Genomic DNA, 20,474 nt, shown 5'->3' with positions numbered 1-20,474 from the left:
GTTTCATACCATCATGAAAAAAAAGTGAAGAAAGGTTCGTGGAGTTTGTGGATTCGTGACCCTGTCCCAGTCGTCCTTGGTCCAATGGCGCAGCATGGTCGCAGCACCTTGTAAATGACAGATCCAAGCCTCTTGCGTGGAACTCTCCTGACAAGCAATAATCTAAGGAAAACATCATGAGTCAGCTTCGGGGAAGAATCAAGCCCAAGCATTGCCGACAAACGCAAACATGCCTCGAACCTAGCCATCAGCGTCACTGCCGCCACCGTGCTCTCTTTAGCCACCTCCTCACGGGTTTTGATCGCCTCATTGATCGAAAGCAGCGTCGATCCGTACTTTCTCCTAGCTAGCGCCATCACGCCGGGGTCTTGCTTGGATATCGCCAGCCCGGCCATGCCCACAGCCACAATGCCCATCATCTTCAGCGCCGACATTGCAGAGTTCTTTTGCATCTCGTAGTGGCGGATCGATCCCGTAATGGAATAGTGCCGGAAAAAGAAGACTTGGGCGACTGACTCGGGCGGGATGGAAAAGTTGAATGTTGGAAAGGGTAGCAGTTCCTCCTGCTGCTGCTGCTGCTGCTGCTGTTTTCGTCGCAAGACGGCATTCGTGAGGGCTGGCATCGACGACGAGGACGAAGAAGAAGAAGTTGATGATGAATAGGAGTGCGACAGAGTACGCTCCGAAGTATCCTTCAGCTTCTTCTTCCCTGATCTCGCCCCCTGCGTCGTCCTCTCCGTCACGTCAACAAACTTCATCTCCATCTCGCTCCTATATCCCCAGCAAAACAAGCCCGCTCTCGCACACTGTGCACATCGTGGCTTCGATTCGTTGCACTATTCGCATAGGAATCATTAGCAATAGAATTGTCTTGGCTCAAGTTGCATCTAAATCCTCGTTAAAGGAAGAGCAATGCACTAGGACGTACTTTGATTCGACGAGACCTGCAGTTCACGCACGCCTTACTGTTTTGTCGAGACATTGAAACTCAAAATCAACAAAGGCTAAAAGAATTAAAAAAACAATACAGAAAAACAAATACCGTATTTCTCATATAAGAAAATCAAAGTATTTATGAAATGTCGTCCCATGGCAGATAGGACTTCATGACGCGGAAGCTTGCTTGGCAGATAGGACCAATATGCCGAATCAACCGGCAAAAAGGTTAAAATAATTATCACCTGAGACCTATGTTGATCTACCACTAGTGCCTACCTACTTCAACAATAGAAACTTCTTTTAAACTCGCCCAACTACTGTGGTCTATCTCATTGATTACTTGCAAAAGACCGTAATTCCGAATCCTACGGCATAAGCCGCCGCGTAATGATTAAGCGAAAGCCGAGCCCGTGTACCATGCTTTCAAGTGAGATGTGTTTCGCATTATCTTTCCACGCCGCATGGGTATAAATAGGCAGAAGGATTCTTCAGGAGGATTCAACACCAACCCAACCGTCGGAACATGGCGGGAATTAGTCTGCCTAATGTCCGTTCGGCGAACGACCGCAGCATACGTAGGAACTCAAAATCCTACGGTCCACGCTGTTGGTAATATTACCCACGTTACTATTCATAGCAAGGGTATCTAGGAAGCTAGTCAACTTGGCGATTTATCCTTGTTATTGTTGTTGTTGTTGTACGTGGGTGTGGCTATGAAAAGGAGCAAGCTGCTCAAGCAAAAGGATAAGGTGGAAAGATAGATGCTTAGTTAGGCTTAAAACTATAAATCTTTTTAGTCTAGATGTATAATCAAAAATATCTCGTGTTCTTGGACTTTTGGCCACCCACTACACCTACTATCACACGCCCCCCTCGTTTTCTAGTGACGACTCATTTCCCTTGTCACAGCGTGATAAACAATTTTCCCCGCGTTTGTTATCCATTAGGGGCATGACAAGACTCGCCAGAGAAGTCGGCAGAGCAAGTTCCCTAGTAAACACGATTGAAATCCGTGATGCCCGCTCAAATCATTCGTAGTGGTGAGCAAAGCCGCTATGACGATCAAAGCCAACCGGTTCAAACGAGCCACTGAGTTCGATGGCAGTCAGCTTATTTGATTGAGATGAACAGAATCGTTTCGAAACCGCTTATATAGGTAGGTAGTCTGATGGTGGCCACCTACGTGTAGGAAAGCAGGGCAAGCAGGAAGGCAGTTACGTGTACCTTTGTATCCAACGCGTCATTTTTTACCACCTTCAGCATTCGCCTTCTTCTACAATCAAATTTCTATCGACTTATGATTAAGACTTCTCTTGTGGTACGTGAATCCAAGATTTATTGAAGCGCCATATACCAATAGGCTGCCTTTATTGAGAAGTGGCGTAGAGGAGACATAGGTACTTTTTAAAACGTGGCAAAAACATTCCTATAAGAGGTACCTTTTAGTATTCAGGGATAGTGTGTATTCAGTATTCGTCCTAGAGTTCCAGGCCATGATGAAAAATCGGGTCTGTGGCGTTTATGTAGCAGAAGCCCGATCTCGGCCGTTATATAGCCGATATACACAAATTGTCGGTAAACCAAAGAGTAGAATTTTTCCATAAGAGAAGCATTTATCTTCAAGTTGAATTTGAAGATGTAGATACTGTAAATCTCCTTTGTATTACGTGCTTTCTGTCATTCGATATCCCTGTTTTCAAGGATCGCGGCCTCGAATATGCCCATTGTGCCTCGGTGCCGGACTTACACGCATCATAAGATTGAGAACGCAAAGGCTAGCTGCCATTATTGATTTAGAAGGCGTTGCAACTACAAGAGAGGTCATCACGGCTGGTGCTGGCGGTGCTGCTGCCGCTGATCCTACCTTGTGTCTTGTTCTTCTGTTGTCACGCCATCTTCAAGCTGGCTACGAATACGTTTCATTTCCTTTGCTTGCCTTGATAAGAACAATAGTTAGAAGTTCGCTGATCAGAATTTAGCCATGGAAACAGGCCTACCTAATAGTACGCGAGAGATCCGAGATCCGCAATAAACTTAGTCCCCTAGTCATCACGCTCAATCGAATCAATATCAAGCCTCCTCGTTCCAGCAGGATATGAGCGTCGAGCTCCCCTGGCCGTTGTTCGCTTGTCTTCTGGCCCCCACGAATTTTTGATTTCGAGCATCACAAACATCATACGTCAGACCCCATGACACCATCTCGCACCACCACAGGCCACGTCACTACATGTACAGCAGAGACGCTGCCCCAGACCTTCCCTGTCCATCATTCCCCAGAACTCCACCGCCCAGTTTGTTTCTTGATTTACTCAGCCACAGGCCCGATTATCATAGATCCCCGGAACTCCAGGACGTACGCTTGATACATCGTCCCCAGTAGAATGACCGATATTGCATTTTGTTGGTGTTTTACGTAAAAGAAAAGACAATGTAATTCTGTCAAAGAAAGATACGCCCTAATCCCAAGTTTTCGCCAGCACAACTCCATAAACGAGTGGCTTCAGTCATAGAATTTGCATTCAGTAGGAGATAGAAATAGAAAAAAAAAAGCGATGAGGCAAAGCAGATTTAACAGCAGCTTCTGCCGCGTCATCAACCCCAGCTGTAATAATCTCACACGTAGCTATACTTTGAATCAACAACAGCAGCTTGTTTTCTTTTCCTCAGTTTTACAGCACCTATAAGCCCAGAACGGACAGCACAACGGGCGTAGATATTGGGGGCTATTGTTTCACTTGAAGGGAGGGTAAAGAGGACAAGTGGGTAAACAGCATTATCGCAGACTTCAAACAGATATTAGATAGTCTATTCCCTAGCTTACACTTCAATTAGTATATATCGCCAGAATCAGGTTTCTGCTACATAAACGCCTCTGACCCGGTTTTCGTTGATAACTGGAGCTCTAAACTACACCCTTAACACATTGTTCCTATAAAAACACAACAAAAGGACACCAAAGAAACAGGTACTTTCTACTTGCACCTTTCATAACCGGTTAGTTTTCCGCCCGCCCAACTAAATACTAGTCGGCTTCTTTAAGCTTAGGTAGTTTTATCTCACTAATTAAGCAAAGCTGTAAGTGTGGGTTTTCTCCAGTCGGCACCCTTGCAAACCTGCCTCGCTTTTCGCTCAATGATATAGTATTCTTGTTGTGTGTGCGTGTGTGGTTGAAAAAGGAGGAGGAGGCTTCATAATTAATGTTGCACCTAAGGTGGAGGTACGTCACAACTCAACAACTCACTTCATTTCCCCAACTTACAGGCCTAAAGGAAAGAATTCATATCATTACTAGCATCAAATATGAATTAATAAAAACCTATTTAGTGTCTATTACCTTTTCAAAAACCTCGCTAGAGCCTTCCTTAACGCTCAATAGTACACGACCACTCAGCAATTCGATTCACTGCATACACCTTACTCCACTAACTCACAAACTGTAAATCAAGACAAAGAACAATATCATTCCAGCATCAAATATAAAACAATAGAAATTGATTTATTATCAAGCACCTAGCACCTTGTTTAAATCTCACCAGAACCTCCCATCACGCACAATGGTGTGTGTACATTTGACAAACTTAGACTTCACTTCACTGCAATTCGCCAACTCACAGCCCAAAAGAGAAAGAAAGGAAACATCATTACCGGCATCATATATGAATTAAAAAAATCGCTTTATTGTCTGTCATCTATTGTCAAAAAAAAACAAGACACACTCTCACTCTTACCTCCCTCATCTTCCCATTCAGATTCAAACTTCACAGAGTCCACTTTAAGTTCTACCTCTTTTATTTTTTCTAACAAGAAAACCACTCACTCGCCCTCTTCCAACCACTCCACCCCCGAAACTCTATTCCAAGAATCTGAAACACACAACAGCACTGAAATTTTTTCCCCAAGGACGTCTCCCGCCCAAGATAGTCCCACCTCTTTCTCTTTTTTCTTTTTTCTCTCTTCCACCAAAGTAAAAAAAAAAAAAAAAAGTATATTCGCTCCAAGCAGGGTTGCACGACAACGCTGGCCCTTTTTAAAAGGCACATGTATTTTCGTGCACAAGAAAAAACCATCTATCTCATTCCAACTCCAGATCAAAAGGCTAAGAATATTGAATATTAAAAAATAACAAATTTGCCAAGTGTCACCAGGATGAATGTTGAGAGCCGGAAGAAGAAATAAAAGAATATCACTAGGTCGGCGCCATCCCCCTCTCTCTTTATTCTTGGTAAAAAGAGGTGTCTGTGTTTGTCTGTGTGTATGGTGGTGGTCGGCGTAAAGTGTAAAATTGGGAGGGAAGAGATAGTCAGCGGAGGTGAAAATAAGAGGAGAAGAAGTAAATTTCACTATGCGCTGGAACTAAAACTACCCAAGAGGAGGAAGAGAGCCAAGTTGGCCAGAGCCAAGTTGGCCGGAGCCAATTGCGTAAATCAAATAGCCCCAGTCATCTTGGCAAGACATCAAGAAAATCATTAAGACATCGTCCTACATCCTCATGAGCAAAAGCCCCCCCAGGGTATCGAAGTTTAAAAAAGGAAATATGATGCACGGATATCCAAAAGGGAAAAAAAAAAGAGTAATGTTAAGAATAGGGCGAAATAATTTTTTAAAAGGTAAAAAGAAAAAAGGCCGATATAAAAGCGTGTGCATCATCAGTTCCAGCCAAGGGAGTTCTCAGCAGCAACAGGGGCGGAGATGTTGGCAGTTCGAGCAGAGCTCGTTCCGCTGTTGTGGCTATCGCGAACTCCGGTGCCGCCATAGGTGCTCATGTCGCGGCTCATCAGGGCACCACCCATGAGGGCAGGGCTTCCGTTACCGGTGTACTGCATGCCGGATGAGCGCTGGTCGGTGCTCATGGAGCTGGAGCGACGGTGAGACTGCTTCTTGCGCTTGTAGCGGCGGGCAATGATGAACATGGCACCACCGTAGAGGGAAGCAAGACTGATGGAACCGATGGCAATACCAGCGGTCTTGGCCTTTTGAGATGAGGACTGGTTATCTGTGCTGGTAGTGCCAAAAGCATCGTTGCCAGAGCCAGAGGCAGGAGCAGCACCGCCATCATCACCGGTGGAGCCAGAGCTGCCACCAGCGGAACCGGCATCATTGATCTGGCCAAAGATGCTAATCTTGGGGTTGATTTGAGCAGTCAAGCTGCGGACAATGGAGTCGGGGTTGTTGTAAATGGCAGAGTTGGCAACCGACATGTCCAGCTGAAGCTTGTCAATGAGGTTCGAGGGGTAGTTGATGACGGCCAGAGCAGTGACATAGCCCCACTGAGAACGGGTATCGTAAGGAATAAGTTTGGCAATCTGGACCTTCTCGGCATCGATACCAGCTGCGTTGGCAAGAGCTTGTGGCAAGTACTTGAAGATCTGGGCAGCAGCAACGGTGTTGCTAGCAACAAACATGTAATTGAGAGGATACAAGAATCCAATCTGGATGGGCTCGGTACCTTCGGGAACAGGAGTGTTGGGGTCGTCAGGGTAGATGATCTTGGGAACATTGGTTGGCAGCGCGGTGGCAGTGGAGACAGACTGGGTAGAGGCCGGCGAAGTCCATGCATTCGTGGTGGGCTCAATGATGATGGATGTTGGCAGCCAGTCAGCGGTGTTGGTCAATGTAGCGGTGGGCTTGATGCTAGTAACGGGCTCGGCGCTCGAGGAGACTGTCAGGACAGGCGGCGAAGTGACCACCGGAGCTGAAGATTTCGAGACAGTGACCAAAGTAGAAGCAGAGGTCGCGGTCGCTTGTTCAACGCTGGTTGGTGGGGCCGTTGACTCGGTCGCAGGAGCAGAAGTAGCAGGAACAGAAGTAGCAGGAGCAGAAGTAGCAGGAGCGGTAGGAGCGGTGGAGTTGGTAACGGAGCCGGTCTCGACAGCAGAGGAAGATGAGCCGGTAACCGAGACAGAAGCCGAGGTGACTGGGCTCGTCGGTTCGTCGGAGCTAGTAGTGTTGACAGGAACGCCCGTGACAGAGCCGGTGGGAGCACTGGTGGTGCCGGCCGGAACGCTGGTGGGAATGCTCGTGGGAGGGCTAGAAGCAGAAACGGGGGGCTCGCTGCTGGTAGAGTTGCCAACCGGGACATCGGAGCTTACGCTGGAGCTTGTGGGGATCGGCGGGAGCGTAATAGGGAGCGAGATGCTCAGGCCGATGGAGCTGGAAGTCGAGGGGGGAACGTCCGAGGAAGTTGCGTTGCCAACGTCTGATGCTGATGCCGTGGGTGTCGAGGTGGGAATCACGGGTGGCAGAGTCGTTGGCAAAGACAGAGTAGGCAGAGTCGTTGGCAAAGACAAGGTAGGCAGAATCGTAGGCAGCGACAAAGTGGGGAGAAGACCGCCCTTTGACGTGGAAGCACCAGTACCAGAAAGTGACGTCTGAGCAGGCAAGCCAGACGAGGTCTGAGACTGAGAGACGGAGACATCGGCAGCAGTAGAGTTGCCCGAGACGCTGCTGTTATCAGGAGTGCTGCTGGCGCTGGCGCTGGCAGACTCTGAGACAGTAGCACTGGAAGAGGTTGGGAACAGCACGCCAGTGGGGTTGATTATGATTCCGGTGTCAGTGGCCTTGGACGAGGCAGCCGAAGAGGATGCTGCAGAAGAGGTCGACTTGTCACCAAGGCTGAGACCAATGCTGATGCCCGAATCAGCGGAGCTGGTGGGGGTAGCAGAGGGGGTAGCAGAGCTGGTGGGCGTGGCAGAGGCAGAAGCAGAGGCAGAGGCCACAGGGGAGGAGCCGGTTCCAGTAGGGATCGAAGCACTGGCGGTTCCCGCAGAAGAGCTTGTCGAGCTTCCTCCGAGCGAGATTCCCAGGCCGAGGCTGAGACCAAGTCCGTCAGAGCTGGACGAGGCCGAAGGACTAGAGGCGGCTGCAGACGAAGTGGCTGCGCTAGAGGAGGCCGAGCTATCGGAAGCCGAGCTAGAAGCTTGGGACGATGGGGGAGCAGCAGCCGACGAGGAAGCAGCAGAGCTAGCTGAGCTGGAATCTGCTGAAGAAGAAGCAGCCGATGATGACTGAGACGCAGAGTCTGAGCTAGCTCCAGAAGAAGGCGGAGGAGTCGGGGTAGCTTCCTCGGGTGGCGCCGTAACGACAACTGTCTTTTGTCGAACAATGGTCGTCACGCTGCCTGATGGAGAAGCGCTGGCCTGTGAAGAGCTGCTGGATCCCGAAGAGCTGCTGGCCGATGAGCTGGCGACCGACGAGCTGATGGCAGAAGTCGAGGTGCTCGAGGTGATTGAAGTGCTTGAGTGAGCAGCACCCGCTCCAGCCAGAAGGCTGGAGAGGTAGTCGGCAAAATCCTGAGAACTCGTCGAGCTGGTAGTGCTGCTGGAAGTGCTGGCAGTGGAGCTAGTCGTCGTTTGGGAGGTCGTTGAGTTGGAGACGCCGCCAACCTCGCGCTTGATCTTGTGGGGGTAGTAGAACTTGGGACGCTCGACGTTGGAGGCGGCCACGGACAAGGCGAAGGTGGCCGCCAAGGCGAAAACCTTGGTCTGCATGGTTGCGAATCGATTCGGGTCGCCGCGTAGAGTAACGAATGTGTGTTATATATTCCTCCCTGTTTTAAAGGAGCGTGTAGTTGTATGTTGCAAGCCAATTTATACTATCCTATTCGTTAGCGACGAGAAAAACGAATAATTCAGCGAAGCGCCTTACTGTCAGGAACAATTTTCAACGAATGTAATTGACAAATGTCAAAGAGCGTGTTAGTCTGCAATGTCAAGTCAGCGGAGAGCTTCTCCAGCGCTTTCACAATGTGGCATGTTCCCAATACGAGCTATGCGTCATCTAAGCTCTCGTCACTGTCGGCATGCTTCAATTAGACCACGCAATTTTAAAATTGCGTTGATATCAAGAAGACGCAGATGCCCGGCGGCTGAGCACATGACGCCTCGAGCGCAATCGTCTCGTCGCATTTGCGTTGCTTTCCCTCCTCTTGTCCTCGCTCTTGCACGCCTCCCAGCCAATAACCAATGCCTCCTCCAGCCCCAAGCGATATCCGAAATAAAACACTTACATCTTGTAATACGTATGTGCGGTATAAATAAAAATTCAATTAAATGAGCGTCGGGTTGTTGAATAAATCGTCATATAGCGTCCGTCACCGTGGGAAGCGCAGCCGCGTTGGATCGTGAGGAGCCTGGTTTTCGCAAGTTTTCGAACGAGAGTGAAAAGGCAAAAAGCGTGGCGAGAACCTCCCGAGGCCCCTGGGGTCGTTCAAGTCATGAAAAACGCCGGAGTTCTCGACAGAGCGGCGTTGACGCGCGAAGCGAGCAGCGCTGGGGGTCGAGAAGTCGATAAAGGGAGGGAACCACGTCGCCTGGCGGGAGTTTGTCGAATGAGCGGGATGGCGATGGATTGCGAAGGGAAGGGGAGAGGAAGGAGGACGAAAGGGAAGGAGGGCGAGGAAATAAGACTTGGAGATTGCGCCGCAAGCGAACGAGGAACGAGAGACAGCGGATGGGAAACACAAAACAGGGGGGTGTGGGAGGTCTTTTGGCAGGGGACAGAAAACGAGGAGACGACAGCAGCAGAAATTGATCAAGTCGGATGGGCTCTAGCGCTGCGCGACGACGGGTCGCGATACCGCCCAGCGGGTGCAGCGCCAGGTACTGTTGCAGGTACCGTGCAGGGGCCTCTTGCGGGCAGCAGGGCTGGAGGGTACGGGGCTGCATGCCGGCGGGCTTGTACCGGTACACGGCGCGGCACTGACAGGGGATGCCATGCCACGGGAGCTCTCCGCAGAGTTTCAAGGCAAGGCCGGGACATGCCTTTTTCGTCCTCTTCTTGTACTGTATTACTTGTACACGATGCTACTTGTACGACTAATGGAGCACATGCCAGTGCGCAGTGGGCGGCAGAAACAGACTGGAGCGAAGAGGACGATGATCGAACCCAACGCCATTGGGGCCGCCGGAATACAGACGGTGATAACTCACCTGCAACGACCACACCAACAGCTGTGCGAGTGGCGTTTCGCGCCTCTCCCTCGTTCTTCTGCCTCCCTCCATTCTCTTCTCCCGATGTCACACCGCGCGCCTGGGGGCGATGCTCTGGAATGGAGGGTGACCAACATGGACGTTGCGGCGCATTGGCCCAAACGGGGTACAACGTCGGCCGGGGATGCGATACACAGCGCCAATATGCGTCAACGGGCGGCAAACCAGGTACCGCCAGCTCCAGCCAGAGGTCCATTGCTGGGATCTGGCGGTAAAAGGCATCTGACCCAGGTAGGTATACTTGTACAGTACGAAGCACAAGCAGCAAGCGAGAGCGGCCGAGAGAAAAGAGAACCTCCAAGCTTTGTTCTCTCTCATTGCAGGGATCCTTCAACCCCTGTCCCCAGCCAAGCCCAAGGATTCCTAACGAAGGGTCCCTCGTCTGATGAAAGAAACTTTTGATTCATGCGACCCTCAAAGAGCGAGCAGGAAAAAAAGCACCGCCACTCGTGCCGTTCTAGGCGGCGAGGGTTGGAAATTGCACCCGCCAAAACGGGACTGGCAGCAGCCAGCACATGGTGGGCCGCGTTTTTTCGGTGGGCGAGCGCGTGGGTTGCTGCGCTTGTTCTGTGGCAGGGGCGGGGCACCACACACAATGGCTCTCGAAAAATAGTGCGGTACTTTGCGGTGGGCGGCCTAGCGTTACGGCTTCTGGTGGGTTCAGGCGGCATGGCTTAAACGCGCATCAGGTACCGGTCCATCGCGGCGCCTGAAGGGGACAGGACGTGCGGGCCAGGGGTAAAACAGTGGCCTGCCGCCCCATTGGCTGAGGGGCCCACGAGCCCACGCTACGGGCGATTTTTTTTAGAAGCTGGTGGTGCGGCGAGACGCCTCATCAGGTACCTTGCAAGTACCTCGTCTCTCTTTTCTTTGCCATTGCCAGCCTTTGCGCCTGGAGAGCGGTGGTATGGGTTATTGATGATCTTGGTTATTTTGTTTTTTCCCCTCCAGGCCCTTCTGGACCTGTCGATCAATCGCCAGGTGTTCAGATTGCCGTGGGAAAATCAAGCTCAAGCTCGCTGCCGAAGTGTGGCGGAGGCATGCCGTGCAACAAGAGGACAAGACGCCTGGGGATTTGAATTGATGGCTTTTTTACTCAGCAGCGCAAGGTTCATGTTCCTGAGCCCACGGCGCTCGTACTGCCTCATGCCTGTGCGCGGTGAGCAGCAAAACAAGAAAGATATCGCCATTTTCACGATGGCTTCGTTGCCTTTTCGGACAAGTACCGGCCGTGTACTACGGTCCAATGACTGTAAAATATCTCGAATGGCCAGGTCAAGGGAGCACCACTGCAGTGCCAAGGAGAAATACAGCATACCGCTCTTACTTGTCTGCTCACCCAATAAGTCGGAAGTAAGCAGTAGAAGCTCACGACATGCGGCTAATGCAATGCACACTTCATTGCGCGCAGGCACACACGCTCACTCACTCTCCTGGACGAGCACGGAATAGCTTGCCTGACGGCCACAGAGAAAAAATCCCTCGCCAGGCTGCGTAATCCGCAAAAAAAAAAAGAGAAGCTGTGGCGTTCCGGTTCCTGGAGCTGCCCAGTTTGGGACCCATGAGCTTACAGTACTTACACAAGCACTGGAAAAAGCCAAGCTCTGGCTGGTTCCATGACAAGGGGCCAATTGCGACAACCGATTACAGTACAGTACAGTACAGTATGCGGCTCGCTCAAAGAAAAGGCGACCTGCGAGGAACCTGCGCATCAGCCTGTCCGAGCACCCGCGCGAACCCCTGGCGCCGGGAGGGCTGCTTGGCCAATAGCGAGGGCGCTAACAGCTGTTAGCTCGTCTCGGCGCAGGATTGGCGTCGTGCCTTTAATATTAACGGCCGAGAGAGAAGCCAGCTCTTTAGAAAGTCACTCTGCACTGTTAATGATACTGCAAGGGACATGTTTCTCCAGCACCAACTCTTTGGCCTCTTTTCTGGGGGACCGTTTGTTTCTTTCTTCAGTGCCTTTCTCTTCTACCTATTCCGTCCATCCGTTTTGTTTCTGTCCGTGTCTAGCGTCCCAGCTGCTCCGTACAGTACAGTACACCGGCGCGGCTGCTTCAGGCTGGCCGTTAGCTGCGCGGTTTTCCCCCTCCTGCTGTAGCAGCTGCAGCCATCGCTGCCTATCGCAGTTTAGGGGCCCTGCTTGTCAGTGGGCTTAGCGTCGACGGTTGTAACGGACTGGTCCCTGGCGCCAAGCAGAGACGAGGCTGCGCGCCATTGCCATTGACTGTGGCTCTCAATAACTCCAGTCTGTATACAAGTACAAGCCATATGAGCCGAGGAGTGTGAATAAGAAGGACGAAAAGGCCAGGAAAAGGGTCCATCTTCGAGTAGTCGGTACACGTGCAAGCCGTGTCATAAAGCGTTTAATTACAGCAATTCTGGTAGCGTGCACATCGGCTTGGCACCGCGTGTAGATCAATACTGCTATCAGGTAGCCGCCTACCGTCCAGATTCATGCGGCGCAAATCGACTCAGATCCGGAACCTTCCACGCCAGCGAACAGACCTAATCAGAGGGCAGAGCAAGAAATCAGCTCATTTCAGATGCCGGTGTACGCTCAAGTTCCTGATAAAGCAGCCACGGTAACCACCACATTGAAGTGCTCATTTTACGTGCATTTCGGTGTGTACAACGGGCAACGGCAAGGCGCGCTGCTATTCGACCAAAACGGGATGTTACTACCCATAGACGAATTTAAATCCATCTCTCCCGTCCCGACGCACGTGCAGGGAAGCTCGTGCATGCTGTAGGATCAACTCAGCGTGCGTGGCCCGTGTTATCGTCCGCTGCAAGGTACCAAGCAGCCACTTCTGCCGTTGGGGCCAGCATCACCAGCCTTCGGGGATACATTCAATGTTACATGCACGCAGGTATTGTACACGTGCAGCCCTCATTTCACCCGATTGTCTGGCTCTCCCGACGCACTGAAGCGGCAATAGCCGTCCTTTAGGACGCGTCCTTACCAATTGCAATGTACTCTGACCTCTTATACGGCTCTCGTGTGTTTAAGATTACGGGGCTTGGCCAAGCAGCCGCTATTGGATTGGCATCCTCACGTACACCGTTTACACCGCAGGCCCTCATTTCCACCAACCGCCCAAGCTCGGCCAGCCTCAGCTGGAATGGGGGTGCTCACTCTGTAACGAACACCTTTTTTTGTGTTTTTGTGTTTCAAGCCTCACGGAATGTGGAAAATCTGAAGTGGGCGCGTGTTGAACAAGGCCCCAATGTTTTGTTTCTCTCTGTTTTTTCTCCCGCTCTGTCCTGCGTTTCAGCAGAAGCTGAGAGGCCTCTCTCCTCGAACCGAGACGTGACATGGATGGGCCCTCCCTTTTTTTTCTTTTTTAAGCATGCGATGCTACTCTAGTCTGCCGTAATCGACCAATATTGGCGTAGTGCTCCCGATACGAGCACGGACTGGATACTCCGTGCCTATGTGACTGTATACTAGCACATATTGCGATACACGCCATAGCAGTATCAGGTCGCTGCTGTTAGATGGTATTTGGTTGATTCAGCCTCAGCCTTGTGACTCCCATGTCATGTCTTGCCTGATTTGTGAAAACTATGTTCGTCATTATCACCAGCCCATATACCTAGATAGCGTAGTGGAACCCACCGGAATAGCTACCTCTATCTACAGCGAGCCATATGCCCATTTTCGACTCATCGTGCGATAAATGCTCGTATTACTCCAGAAAAAGGGGGAGTCCATCAACAGCCCGCTGCCAAGAATACGGGTCGGTCCTAGTTCAAATTGTTCATCGTCGCTTGGGGTGCCGTAGTCTTAAGCTAAATGTTTAGCAAAGTCTCAAACGCTTGGCAGACTGTTGTTTACCCTAGAATGCGGTCACTTGCAAATGTCAGACGAACCAATCTTGATGTGCCTTCAACAGATGGTTATCATGTGGTTTGTAAACAATATACGGTGTTGATAGAGGGCTAAGGCCAGGTTTCAATTTGATACCCTCTGGCTTCTCTCTAGTGATATATCAGCCATCACCTGATGTAAAACAGACCAAGTCAATTCCTCAAATCGACGTTAATAGTATGAAGATGTGTGAAATCATAGACGCTAAATACCATGATTAATAGAGGCTGTTTACCACAGTTCTCCTTTGTGATGGTTGCAATTCTCTTGTTCTGACGTTGTTGGAGGACGCCTGCCCCAGACATCTCCGGAAGGTAGAAGGCAGGACCTCCCGAAGAAGACTTTATAGCTCACAGATCTCCCGTCTCTTAGATAGCACACTAAGCTTTGTGATCCCTCTTATCTGTTCCTACGGTCCGATCCGTAGAGACCACGCTTCAGGACCTGTGATAGATGTCTTGTACGTGATTTATAGACTCTTTTCCTAAAGGAATGTTTACATGCGTAAGTTCCATAGGATTATTTAATGTAAAAGTAAGCAGTTATTGTAAATAGATATACAACATCTCTTAGCTTCTACATATAGCCATCATTGTAGTTGGCGGAATGTCGATTCTTTTTCCCTTGATAAGATTCAGACCTGCAAAACCCGATTGATGCCCAATAATCCGTTCCATGGTCAAAGTTGGTCAGAAATAACACTGAGAATATACCACGGCCCTTGGTAGCAAAATAAGAACAAAATCTTTGTTAAATCGAGAGCATCTAAAAGCTCAATGTATCTATAAATCTATACTGTTTTCTTATTTCGTCGGCGCTCCAAAGTTGTCTGCTGAGTCAAAGTCAGGAGAAACCAGCAGCCGGGTCTTAGTCCCAGTCCATAACTCCATGAAGAATGTTTTTCTTTTTCTTCTTTTTATATGTAAAGCGCCATATCATATATCTGGCAGGCGCTGGATCGGAAAAGCCATATAGACAAGAGGCTCGCAACCTAGGTTTGATAGAACCTGTCCCGCCACCAGCGGCGATCAAACCCGAGCATGTCCCATATCCAAAGCAGGTCTAGGTTGTAATTTTTTTTCTCTCCCCATCACTGTTTCCATATCATATCTCATTGAGCAGTTTTGCTTGCTCCAGTGGGTATCACGAAGCCCCATTCAAGGCTGTGGCAGACCATAGCTAAGTCCAAGCCACGGGGTCATCCATCCGTTCGGCCCAAGACCAGCTAGGGGAAATGTGGTGAATTGTGTGTTGATGTAACTCTCGGAGTTTTCTTTCATCTACCTCTCGTAAGAAAAAAGTTTTATATCACGATTCGCCCTTGTTTCACCATACAATTGACCAGTCGACCAGGGCGAGGAGGTCGTGATTAGAGATCTCTTGGTAGATGGGATCCTGGAATACCAGACTCAAGTCTGTATCTGCCAGGTTGTTTATTTGAGCTATTGTATCGTCGATGTGTGTGTTTTCGATCTGGGGTATTATGTCGTTGATGTGAGGTATGTCGATGTGAGGCGTCATGTTGTTGGCATGAGGCGTTATGTTATGGATATGAGGTGTCATGTCATGGATCTGGGGCATTGTAGTATCAATAAACGTCGTTGGATCACCCATTGGAGGCATGTGATGCTGCATCTGGGCTGCCATGTCGTTCATTCGGGGTGCTGTACTGCCGATATGAGCTATGGAGTTATCCATCTGTGTTACTGCGGCATCAATCTGAGCTATTGCTGCATCGTCCATCAGACTTATACCATCAATCGGATGGAGCTGCTCTGTAGGAAATATCGACCAGTCAACCATGGCCAGCAGGTCGTGGTAAGTGACGTTCTGAAGAGTAGTATCCAACTCCGTGTAACGCTGCGGTATCAACTCGTCAACAGGAACTGGCGAAGAATCCTTTCGCCGGCGCGGCCCTCTGCTGGGCACTGACAACTTCCGCGGTGCCCCAGACCGAGGCCTGCTCTGGTTTTCCTTGCGCTTAGCCTCTTGCTGACAAGTGTACTTGATGGTTGAAAGCGGCACTTCTGCCAGCAGCTTGAATATCCGCCTGTAGCCATAACCGTGACTGTGCAACTCGCAGATTTGTGAGCGCTGCTGTGGTGATAGCTCTTTGCCACGGACCATTGTTTTCTTGTCGTTTGAAAGGGAAGAAAAAGACAAATCTTGATCTTTGCAAAACAGAGCTTCGAGAGAAGAGCGGCAGCCAGGCAGCGAAGAGGCCTGTCGGGCTTATGTATGTAAACGCTGCTTACTGTGGTGGCCCAACAGGGGGGCCACCGGAATCCTTCATGTCGATAAGATTGACGTGCGTACACCTACATATTCCAGGGTCTATCCGCAATGGGACCGCTGCGATGACGAAAGTCAGATCAGATTGCCGTCAGCAATTTGTTCATGGTGAGGCGGAGGATAACAGAATGAGGCTCTGTTTATTCTGGTCTTGGGATGTCACTGCTCGTTAGTGCTCGGGTTGGATCTATCCCGCCAGATTAGGTCAATCGCCCAGCTCTACTTCAGACCACTCATGGCGTCAGCACATATTAGTGAAAAGAGTGTGGCGGTGGGCAACAAGACGAATCTGCAGCAGTGTGGGCTGGCCGATGGCGGATAATTGCTCTGCGGATCGCCAATACTATCGTGATTGTTGAATGCAGGCTGACTGGCCCATTCATGAGACTAGCCAGTGGCAATGCAACAAATAAGAACCTAATGCAGAATGCCGCTATGCATACTACGAGTACAAGTCAGCAAGCGTGAGAAACTTGATCACACAAAGCAATTGTCTACCCGTAAGCACTGAAAACCGGGTGATACAAACGGAACATGGCCATTGTACGGTCAATAACCTCTGCAAATCCCCTCTACTGACCTATTTAGGTTATAGGGTAGTCGGCTAAATGGGCGCTAAACGCAAATCCTCCGCTCTAAATCTCCATCGCAAGTAATCATCAGCTCATACATGATACACAGCATCAGCATCCACATCCGACGAATGCAACGCCAAAAGAATTGGCCGTTTGGGATCTGGTCGCCAATCTACGCACACGCGTATGTAATGCGGCTCTTGGAAGCGGCCAACAAATCTCCAGCGGCTTGAATCGCTCAAGTATGGAGGCAGATCTGATCTCGGCCATCGCCCGGCATCTACGCTTGTGGCGCCAGATTGCGCACAACAAACTTTGACCCCACCCCCTCCGCGGAAACGTGGGCCCATCATCTCGCCCTTGTGGCGTTGCGGCTGTGGCTCGAGCCCATCATGCGACAACTCGCCTAACAAACCGTGGCTTCTTTTCTCCTTCTTTTCCCCTGTGTGAAGCGACAGCTCGAGGGAGAGAGAGGCTCTCTTCTCCTTGTCCCGACATTCCAAACCATGGCGCGCCGTCAGCACCTCACACTGTCCGTCCTGCTGGGCGTGTGCCTCTTCTTCAGCATCACCTACTTCTTCTCGGGCTCGTCCAGCCACCATGTGGATCGAATCCCGGCGCCGATGGGCGAGTCGCCGGCAGAATCCAGGTCGGAGTTCAAAGTGGACCTGCCTGATATGCCGGCTAGTCTGCTTGGAGGAGAGTCAATAGCACCCAAGCTGGAGAATGCAACGCTCAAGTATGTCTCTGTCCCTCTCTCCCCCCTTTGTCCATGATGCTATTGCTAGTATCATTGGCTTGTACGCAGCTGGCCTAACGTTTCTGTTTGTCACATCGATATAGAGCCGAACTGGGCCGCGCAACATGGAAATTCATGCATACAATGGTCGCTCGATTCCCCGAAGAGCCTACACCGGAGGAGCGGAAAACTCTCGAGTCGTTTGTCTACCTCTTTAGCCGATTATATCCTTGTGGTGATTGCGCAAAGCACTTCCGGGGCATTTTGGAGGAATACCCTCCCCAGACGAGCAGTCGCAATGCGGCCGCTGGCTGGATGTGCTTCGTACACAACCTGGTTAATGAGAGGCTGAAGAAGCCCATCTTTGACTGCAACAACATTGGTGACTTTTATGACTGTGGCTGTGGAGATGAGGACAAGAAGAAGAAGGAAGGAAAAGCGGTTGACGCGGAGTTGGCTAAAGAGTAGGCCTGGATTAATCGTAATAATAAATAGAAATAGACTAGCGAATCATCTCCGTCAGGCTCCAAAAAATTGTTTAGAACAGCAGCAGGCAAAACCATATCGTTTCTCTCTTGATATGGCGTGTTTTTGGACAATCCAACAGCTCGTTGTTGGATTATGATCGTGCCATCTACTTCGCTTCGACGCATACATGGAATTCCAGCTACCAATGCGTCTAACCCATGAGTGAGCTGCTAGCATATCATTTCCGCGCAATCCTCAATTTATTTAGCAATTTATTCTTGAATGCCGCCATCTTCACGAATAGCATAACTTGATCAATTCGATGTCACGTGCCATGTCATGTGTCGATGCAAAATGTGGGGCCGGACGGCGCGACTGCGCGTTCTCAGAGCTGCCTGAGCTTTGATGTGGCAGTAGTGCTAGCAGCGAGCTCCAGCCTTCCCAGACATCAGCGCAACTACGCAACCACCAAACAACACAACGACGACCTGCCATCCCGATACCCTCGAATCTACCGATACTTTTACGATTTTACATTGCAATTCTTCCATCACAATGGAGTTTGGTCATGCTGGTGTGCTGAACGAAGGTACGATTACGAACTGCAGCCCGGCATTCTGCCGATGACCCCTCGTTGACTTGATGGACAAACAGATGGCATTCATGTCGATATGGATCGGTTGAAGAAGGGAGAAGTCAAGTGAGTTAATATATCTCTAGAAATTATGGTATAAAGATTGTTTTACTAACTAGAATGGCAGCTTGGGTACTTCTATGTATGCTCCTCCACCCCGCCAAAAACGAATGGCGACCTAACGAGATGATAGCATGGCTGTGACATTCAAGGATGGAGTTATTCTGGGTATGGAAGCACTATTAGAGGCGCACACTTAGGAATGGATGCTGACTACTGGACCTACAGGAGCTGATTCGAGAACAACCACCGGCGCTTACATCGCCAATCGAGTAACAGACAAGCTGACCCGAGTACACGACACTATCTGGTGCTGCCGATCTGGCTCAGCCGCTGATACGCAAGCCGTTGCCGACATTGTCCAATACCAGCTGGGCCTATTTGCCATGCAGAGCGGAAAGCCCCCGATGACACAGACTGCAGCCTCCATCTTTCAGGAGATTTGCTATGCCAACAAGGATAGATTATCGTCAGTAAATTCTTGTATTCATGATGGGCGATGGGAAGGATGAACGAGCGAGTGCTAACGTAGCATAGAGCTGGTCTGATTATCGCCGGCTGGGACGAACGATTCGGCGGCCAGGTGTACTCTATCCCACTAGGAGGTTCATTGCACAAGCAGGCATACGCAATCGGCGGTTCAGGATCGACATACATTTACGGATACTGTGACGCCAATTGGAAGGAGGGCATGGAGGAAGCAGAAGCAGTCGCCTTTGTCAAGGGCGCGCTAAGAGAAGCGATCAAGTGGGATGGAAGCTCTGGTGGTGTTATTCGCATGGTTGTGTTGACGAAGAAGGGAGCCGACCGACACCTGTACCTGCCGGATTCAGACTACAAGGTGCGACAAGATTAGATGGTGGATGATGGCAAAATAGGCATGATCGTATGAGCAGTCTATGAGCATTTGCGTGATAGCTAAGGTGGAAGTCGACAATAGACCGATCGACTAGATCCATACTTTTAGAGACAATGAGATGCCATTGACTGTGAATTGGTGTTCGATATGGAGGCAAGTGAAGATTTAGCGTGCGATCAAACGTTTATTTTAACGGAACGGCCTGGGCAGGGCTATAGATTGCCTGAGTATGGCGTGAGGCGTTTCGATTAACCCGGGACGAGAATTATGCTGGTTTGTTTGATGTATGAACCAAGAATAGATTAATGGAGGGGATTAAGCTGAAAGAGAAAAAGGAGGGTTCTTTTGATTCTGGAGGTACCTATAAGATGTTTCAAGACTATCAGTAAGAAAAGAGGAGGTAAAGGATGAAGTTGAATTTATACAGTTCTGTGCACAAGAACATAGACTTCAAAAAAAAAAAAAGGTTGACGCGGGTACGTGCGGGCCGAAAGAATCCCTGAGAGGCACATGTAACAAAAAAGGAGGAGGAAAGAAGAGAGAAAATAACTCATGACGAGTTGGGCAATCGATTGAAAGGGAATTGTGCGATGCGTTTGGAGTGGTTTAGTCATAACATTGCGGATATGTAGGATCAAGAGTCTTTGCCTCTTGCTATACGCTGGTAAATGTGATTGATTTTATTGCTTTTGCTGTCGTAATTTTCTGTCATCTTTATTCTGTCATCTTTATTTTCTATTATTTTGATTTTCTGCCATTTTTGGTTTCAATCGTTGTTTTTTAAGACTCTTGTTTTCTCCTGTCATTGATATTTCAATTTTATTCCAGTTGTTGTTATTTATACGCCTCTTACCTCCACCTTCTGCTATCCCTATAGCCTTTACAGCTTCCATCATGTTCACAGCGTGGTCTAGAACAGCTGCTGGCAAAAACGCGGGTGGCCGAGCGTCTAACAGATCAAACAAGGCAACAAGGCTAATCCAGCGATAAAAGGCATATTTCCGGCCTTTGTGTTGTCAAGTTCAAGGGCGCCCATCTTGGCATGTG

The 20,474-nt window shown here is 49.7% G+C and overlaps 5 protein-coding genes across 5 annotated transcripts in view; 2 read left to right on the top strand and 3 right to left on the bottom strand.

The window, feature by feature from the left end:
• TGAM01_v206659 (hypothetical protein) overlaps positions 1-764 on the bottom strand; it is a gene marked incomplete at both ends in the record, with an annotated part of 1,585 nt that extends 821 nt beyond the window's left edge. Inside the window, one exon of the mRNA XM_024549918.1 lies at positions 285-764. Coding sequence (XP_024405304.1) covers positions 285-764 — 480 coding nt within the window. The remainder of the gene's footprint in view (positions 1-284) is intronic.
• Positions 765-5,585: 4,821 nt separating this feature from the next.
• On the bottom strand, positions 5,586-8,426 carry TGAM01_v206658 (hypothetical protein; the record flags this gene model as incomplete). Its single annotated transcript, XM_018811003.2, has 1 exon — positions 5,586-8,426. One exon carries the CDS (start codon positions 8,424-8,426, stop codon positions 5,586-5,588), a length of 2,841 nt encoding a protein of 946 aa, XP_018655787.2.
• A 6,700-nt stretch (positions 8,427-15,126) lies between these two features.
• On the bottom strand, positions 15,127-15,927 carry TGAM01_v206657 (hypothetical protein; the record flags this gene model as incomplete). The annotated part of the gene is made up of 1 exon (XM_018811002.1): positions 15,127-15,927. The coding sequence occupies one exon, from the start codon at positions 15,925-15,927 to the stop codon at positions 15,127-15,129; it is 801 nt and encodes a 266-aa protein (XP_018655786.1).
• A 1,246-nt stretch (positions 15,928-17,173) lies between these two features.
• TGAM01_v206656 (hypothetical protein) lies at positions 17,174-17,874 on the top strand (the record flags this gene model as incomplete). The annotated part of the gene is made up of 2 exons (XM_018811001.1): positions 17,174-17,406; positions 17,511-17,874. The coding sequence occupies 2 exons, from the start codon at positions 17,174-17,176 to the stop codon at positions 17,872-17,874; spliced, it is 597 nt and encodes a 198-aa protein (XP_018655785.1).
• A 555-nt stretch (positions 17,875-18,429) lies between these two features.
• TGAM01_v206655 (proteasome component PRE3 precursor) lies at positions 18,430-19,424 on the top strand (the record flags this gene model as incomplete). Its single annotated transcript, XM_018811000.1, has 6 exons — positions 18,430-18,463; positions 18,529-18,574; positions 18,636-18,650; positions 18,702-18,736; positions 18,797-19,037; positions 19,106-19,424. 6 exons carry the CDS (start codon positions 18,430-18,432, stop codon positions 19,422-19,424), a joined length of 690 nt encoding a protein of 229 aa, XP_018655784.1.
• Between the last annotated feature and the right edge of the window lie 1,050 nt (positions 19,425-20,474).

The sequence above is a fragment of the Trichoderma gamsii genome (assembly GCF_001481775.2).
Source record: "Trichoderma gamsii strain T6085 chromosome Unknown Scaffold_23.2, whole genome shotgun sequence".
Taxonomy (NCBI): domain Eukaryota; kingdom Fungi; phylum Ascomycota; class Sordariomycetes; order Hypocreales; family Hypocreaceae; genus Trichoderma; species Trichoderma gamsii.
This window is presented reverse-complemented; position numbering and strand designations above follow the sequence as displayed.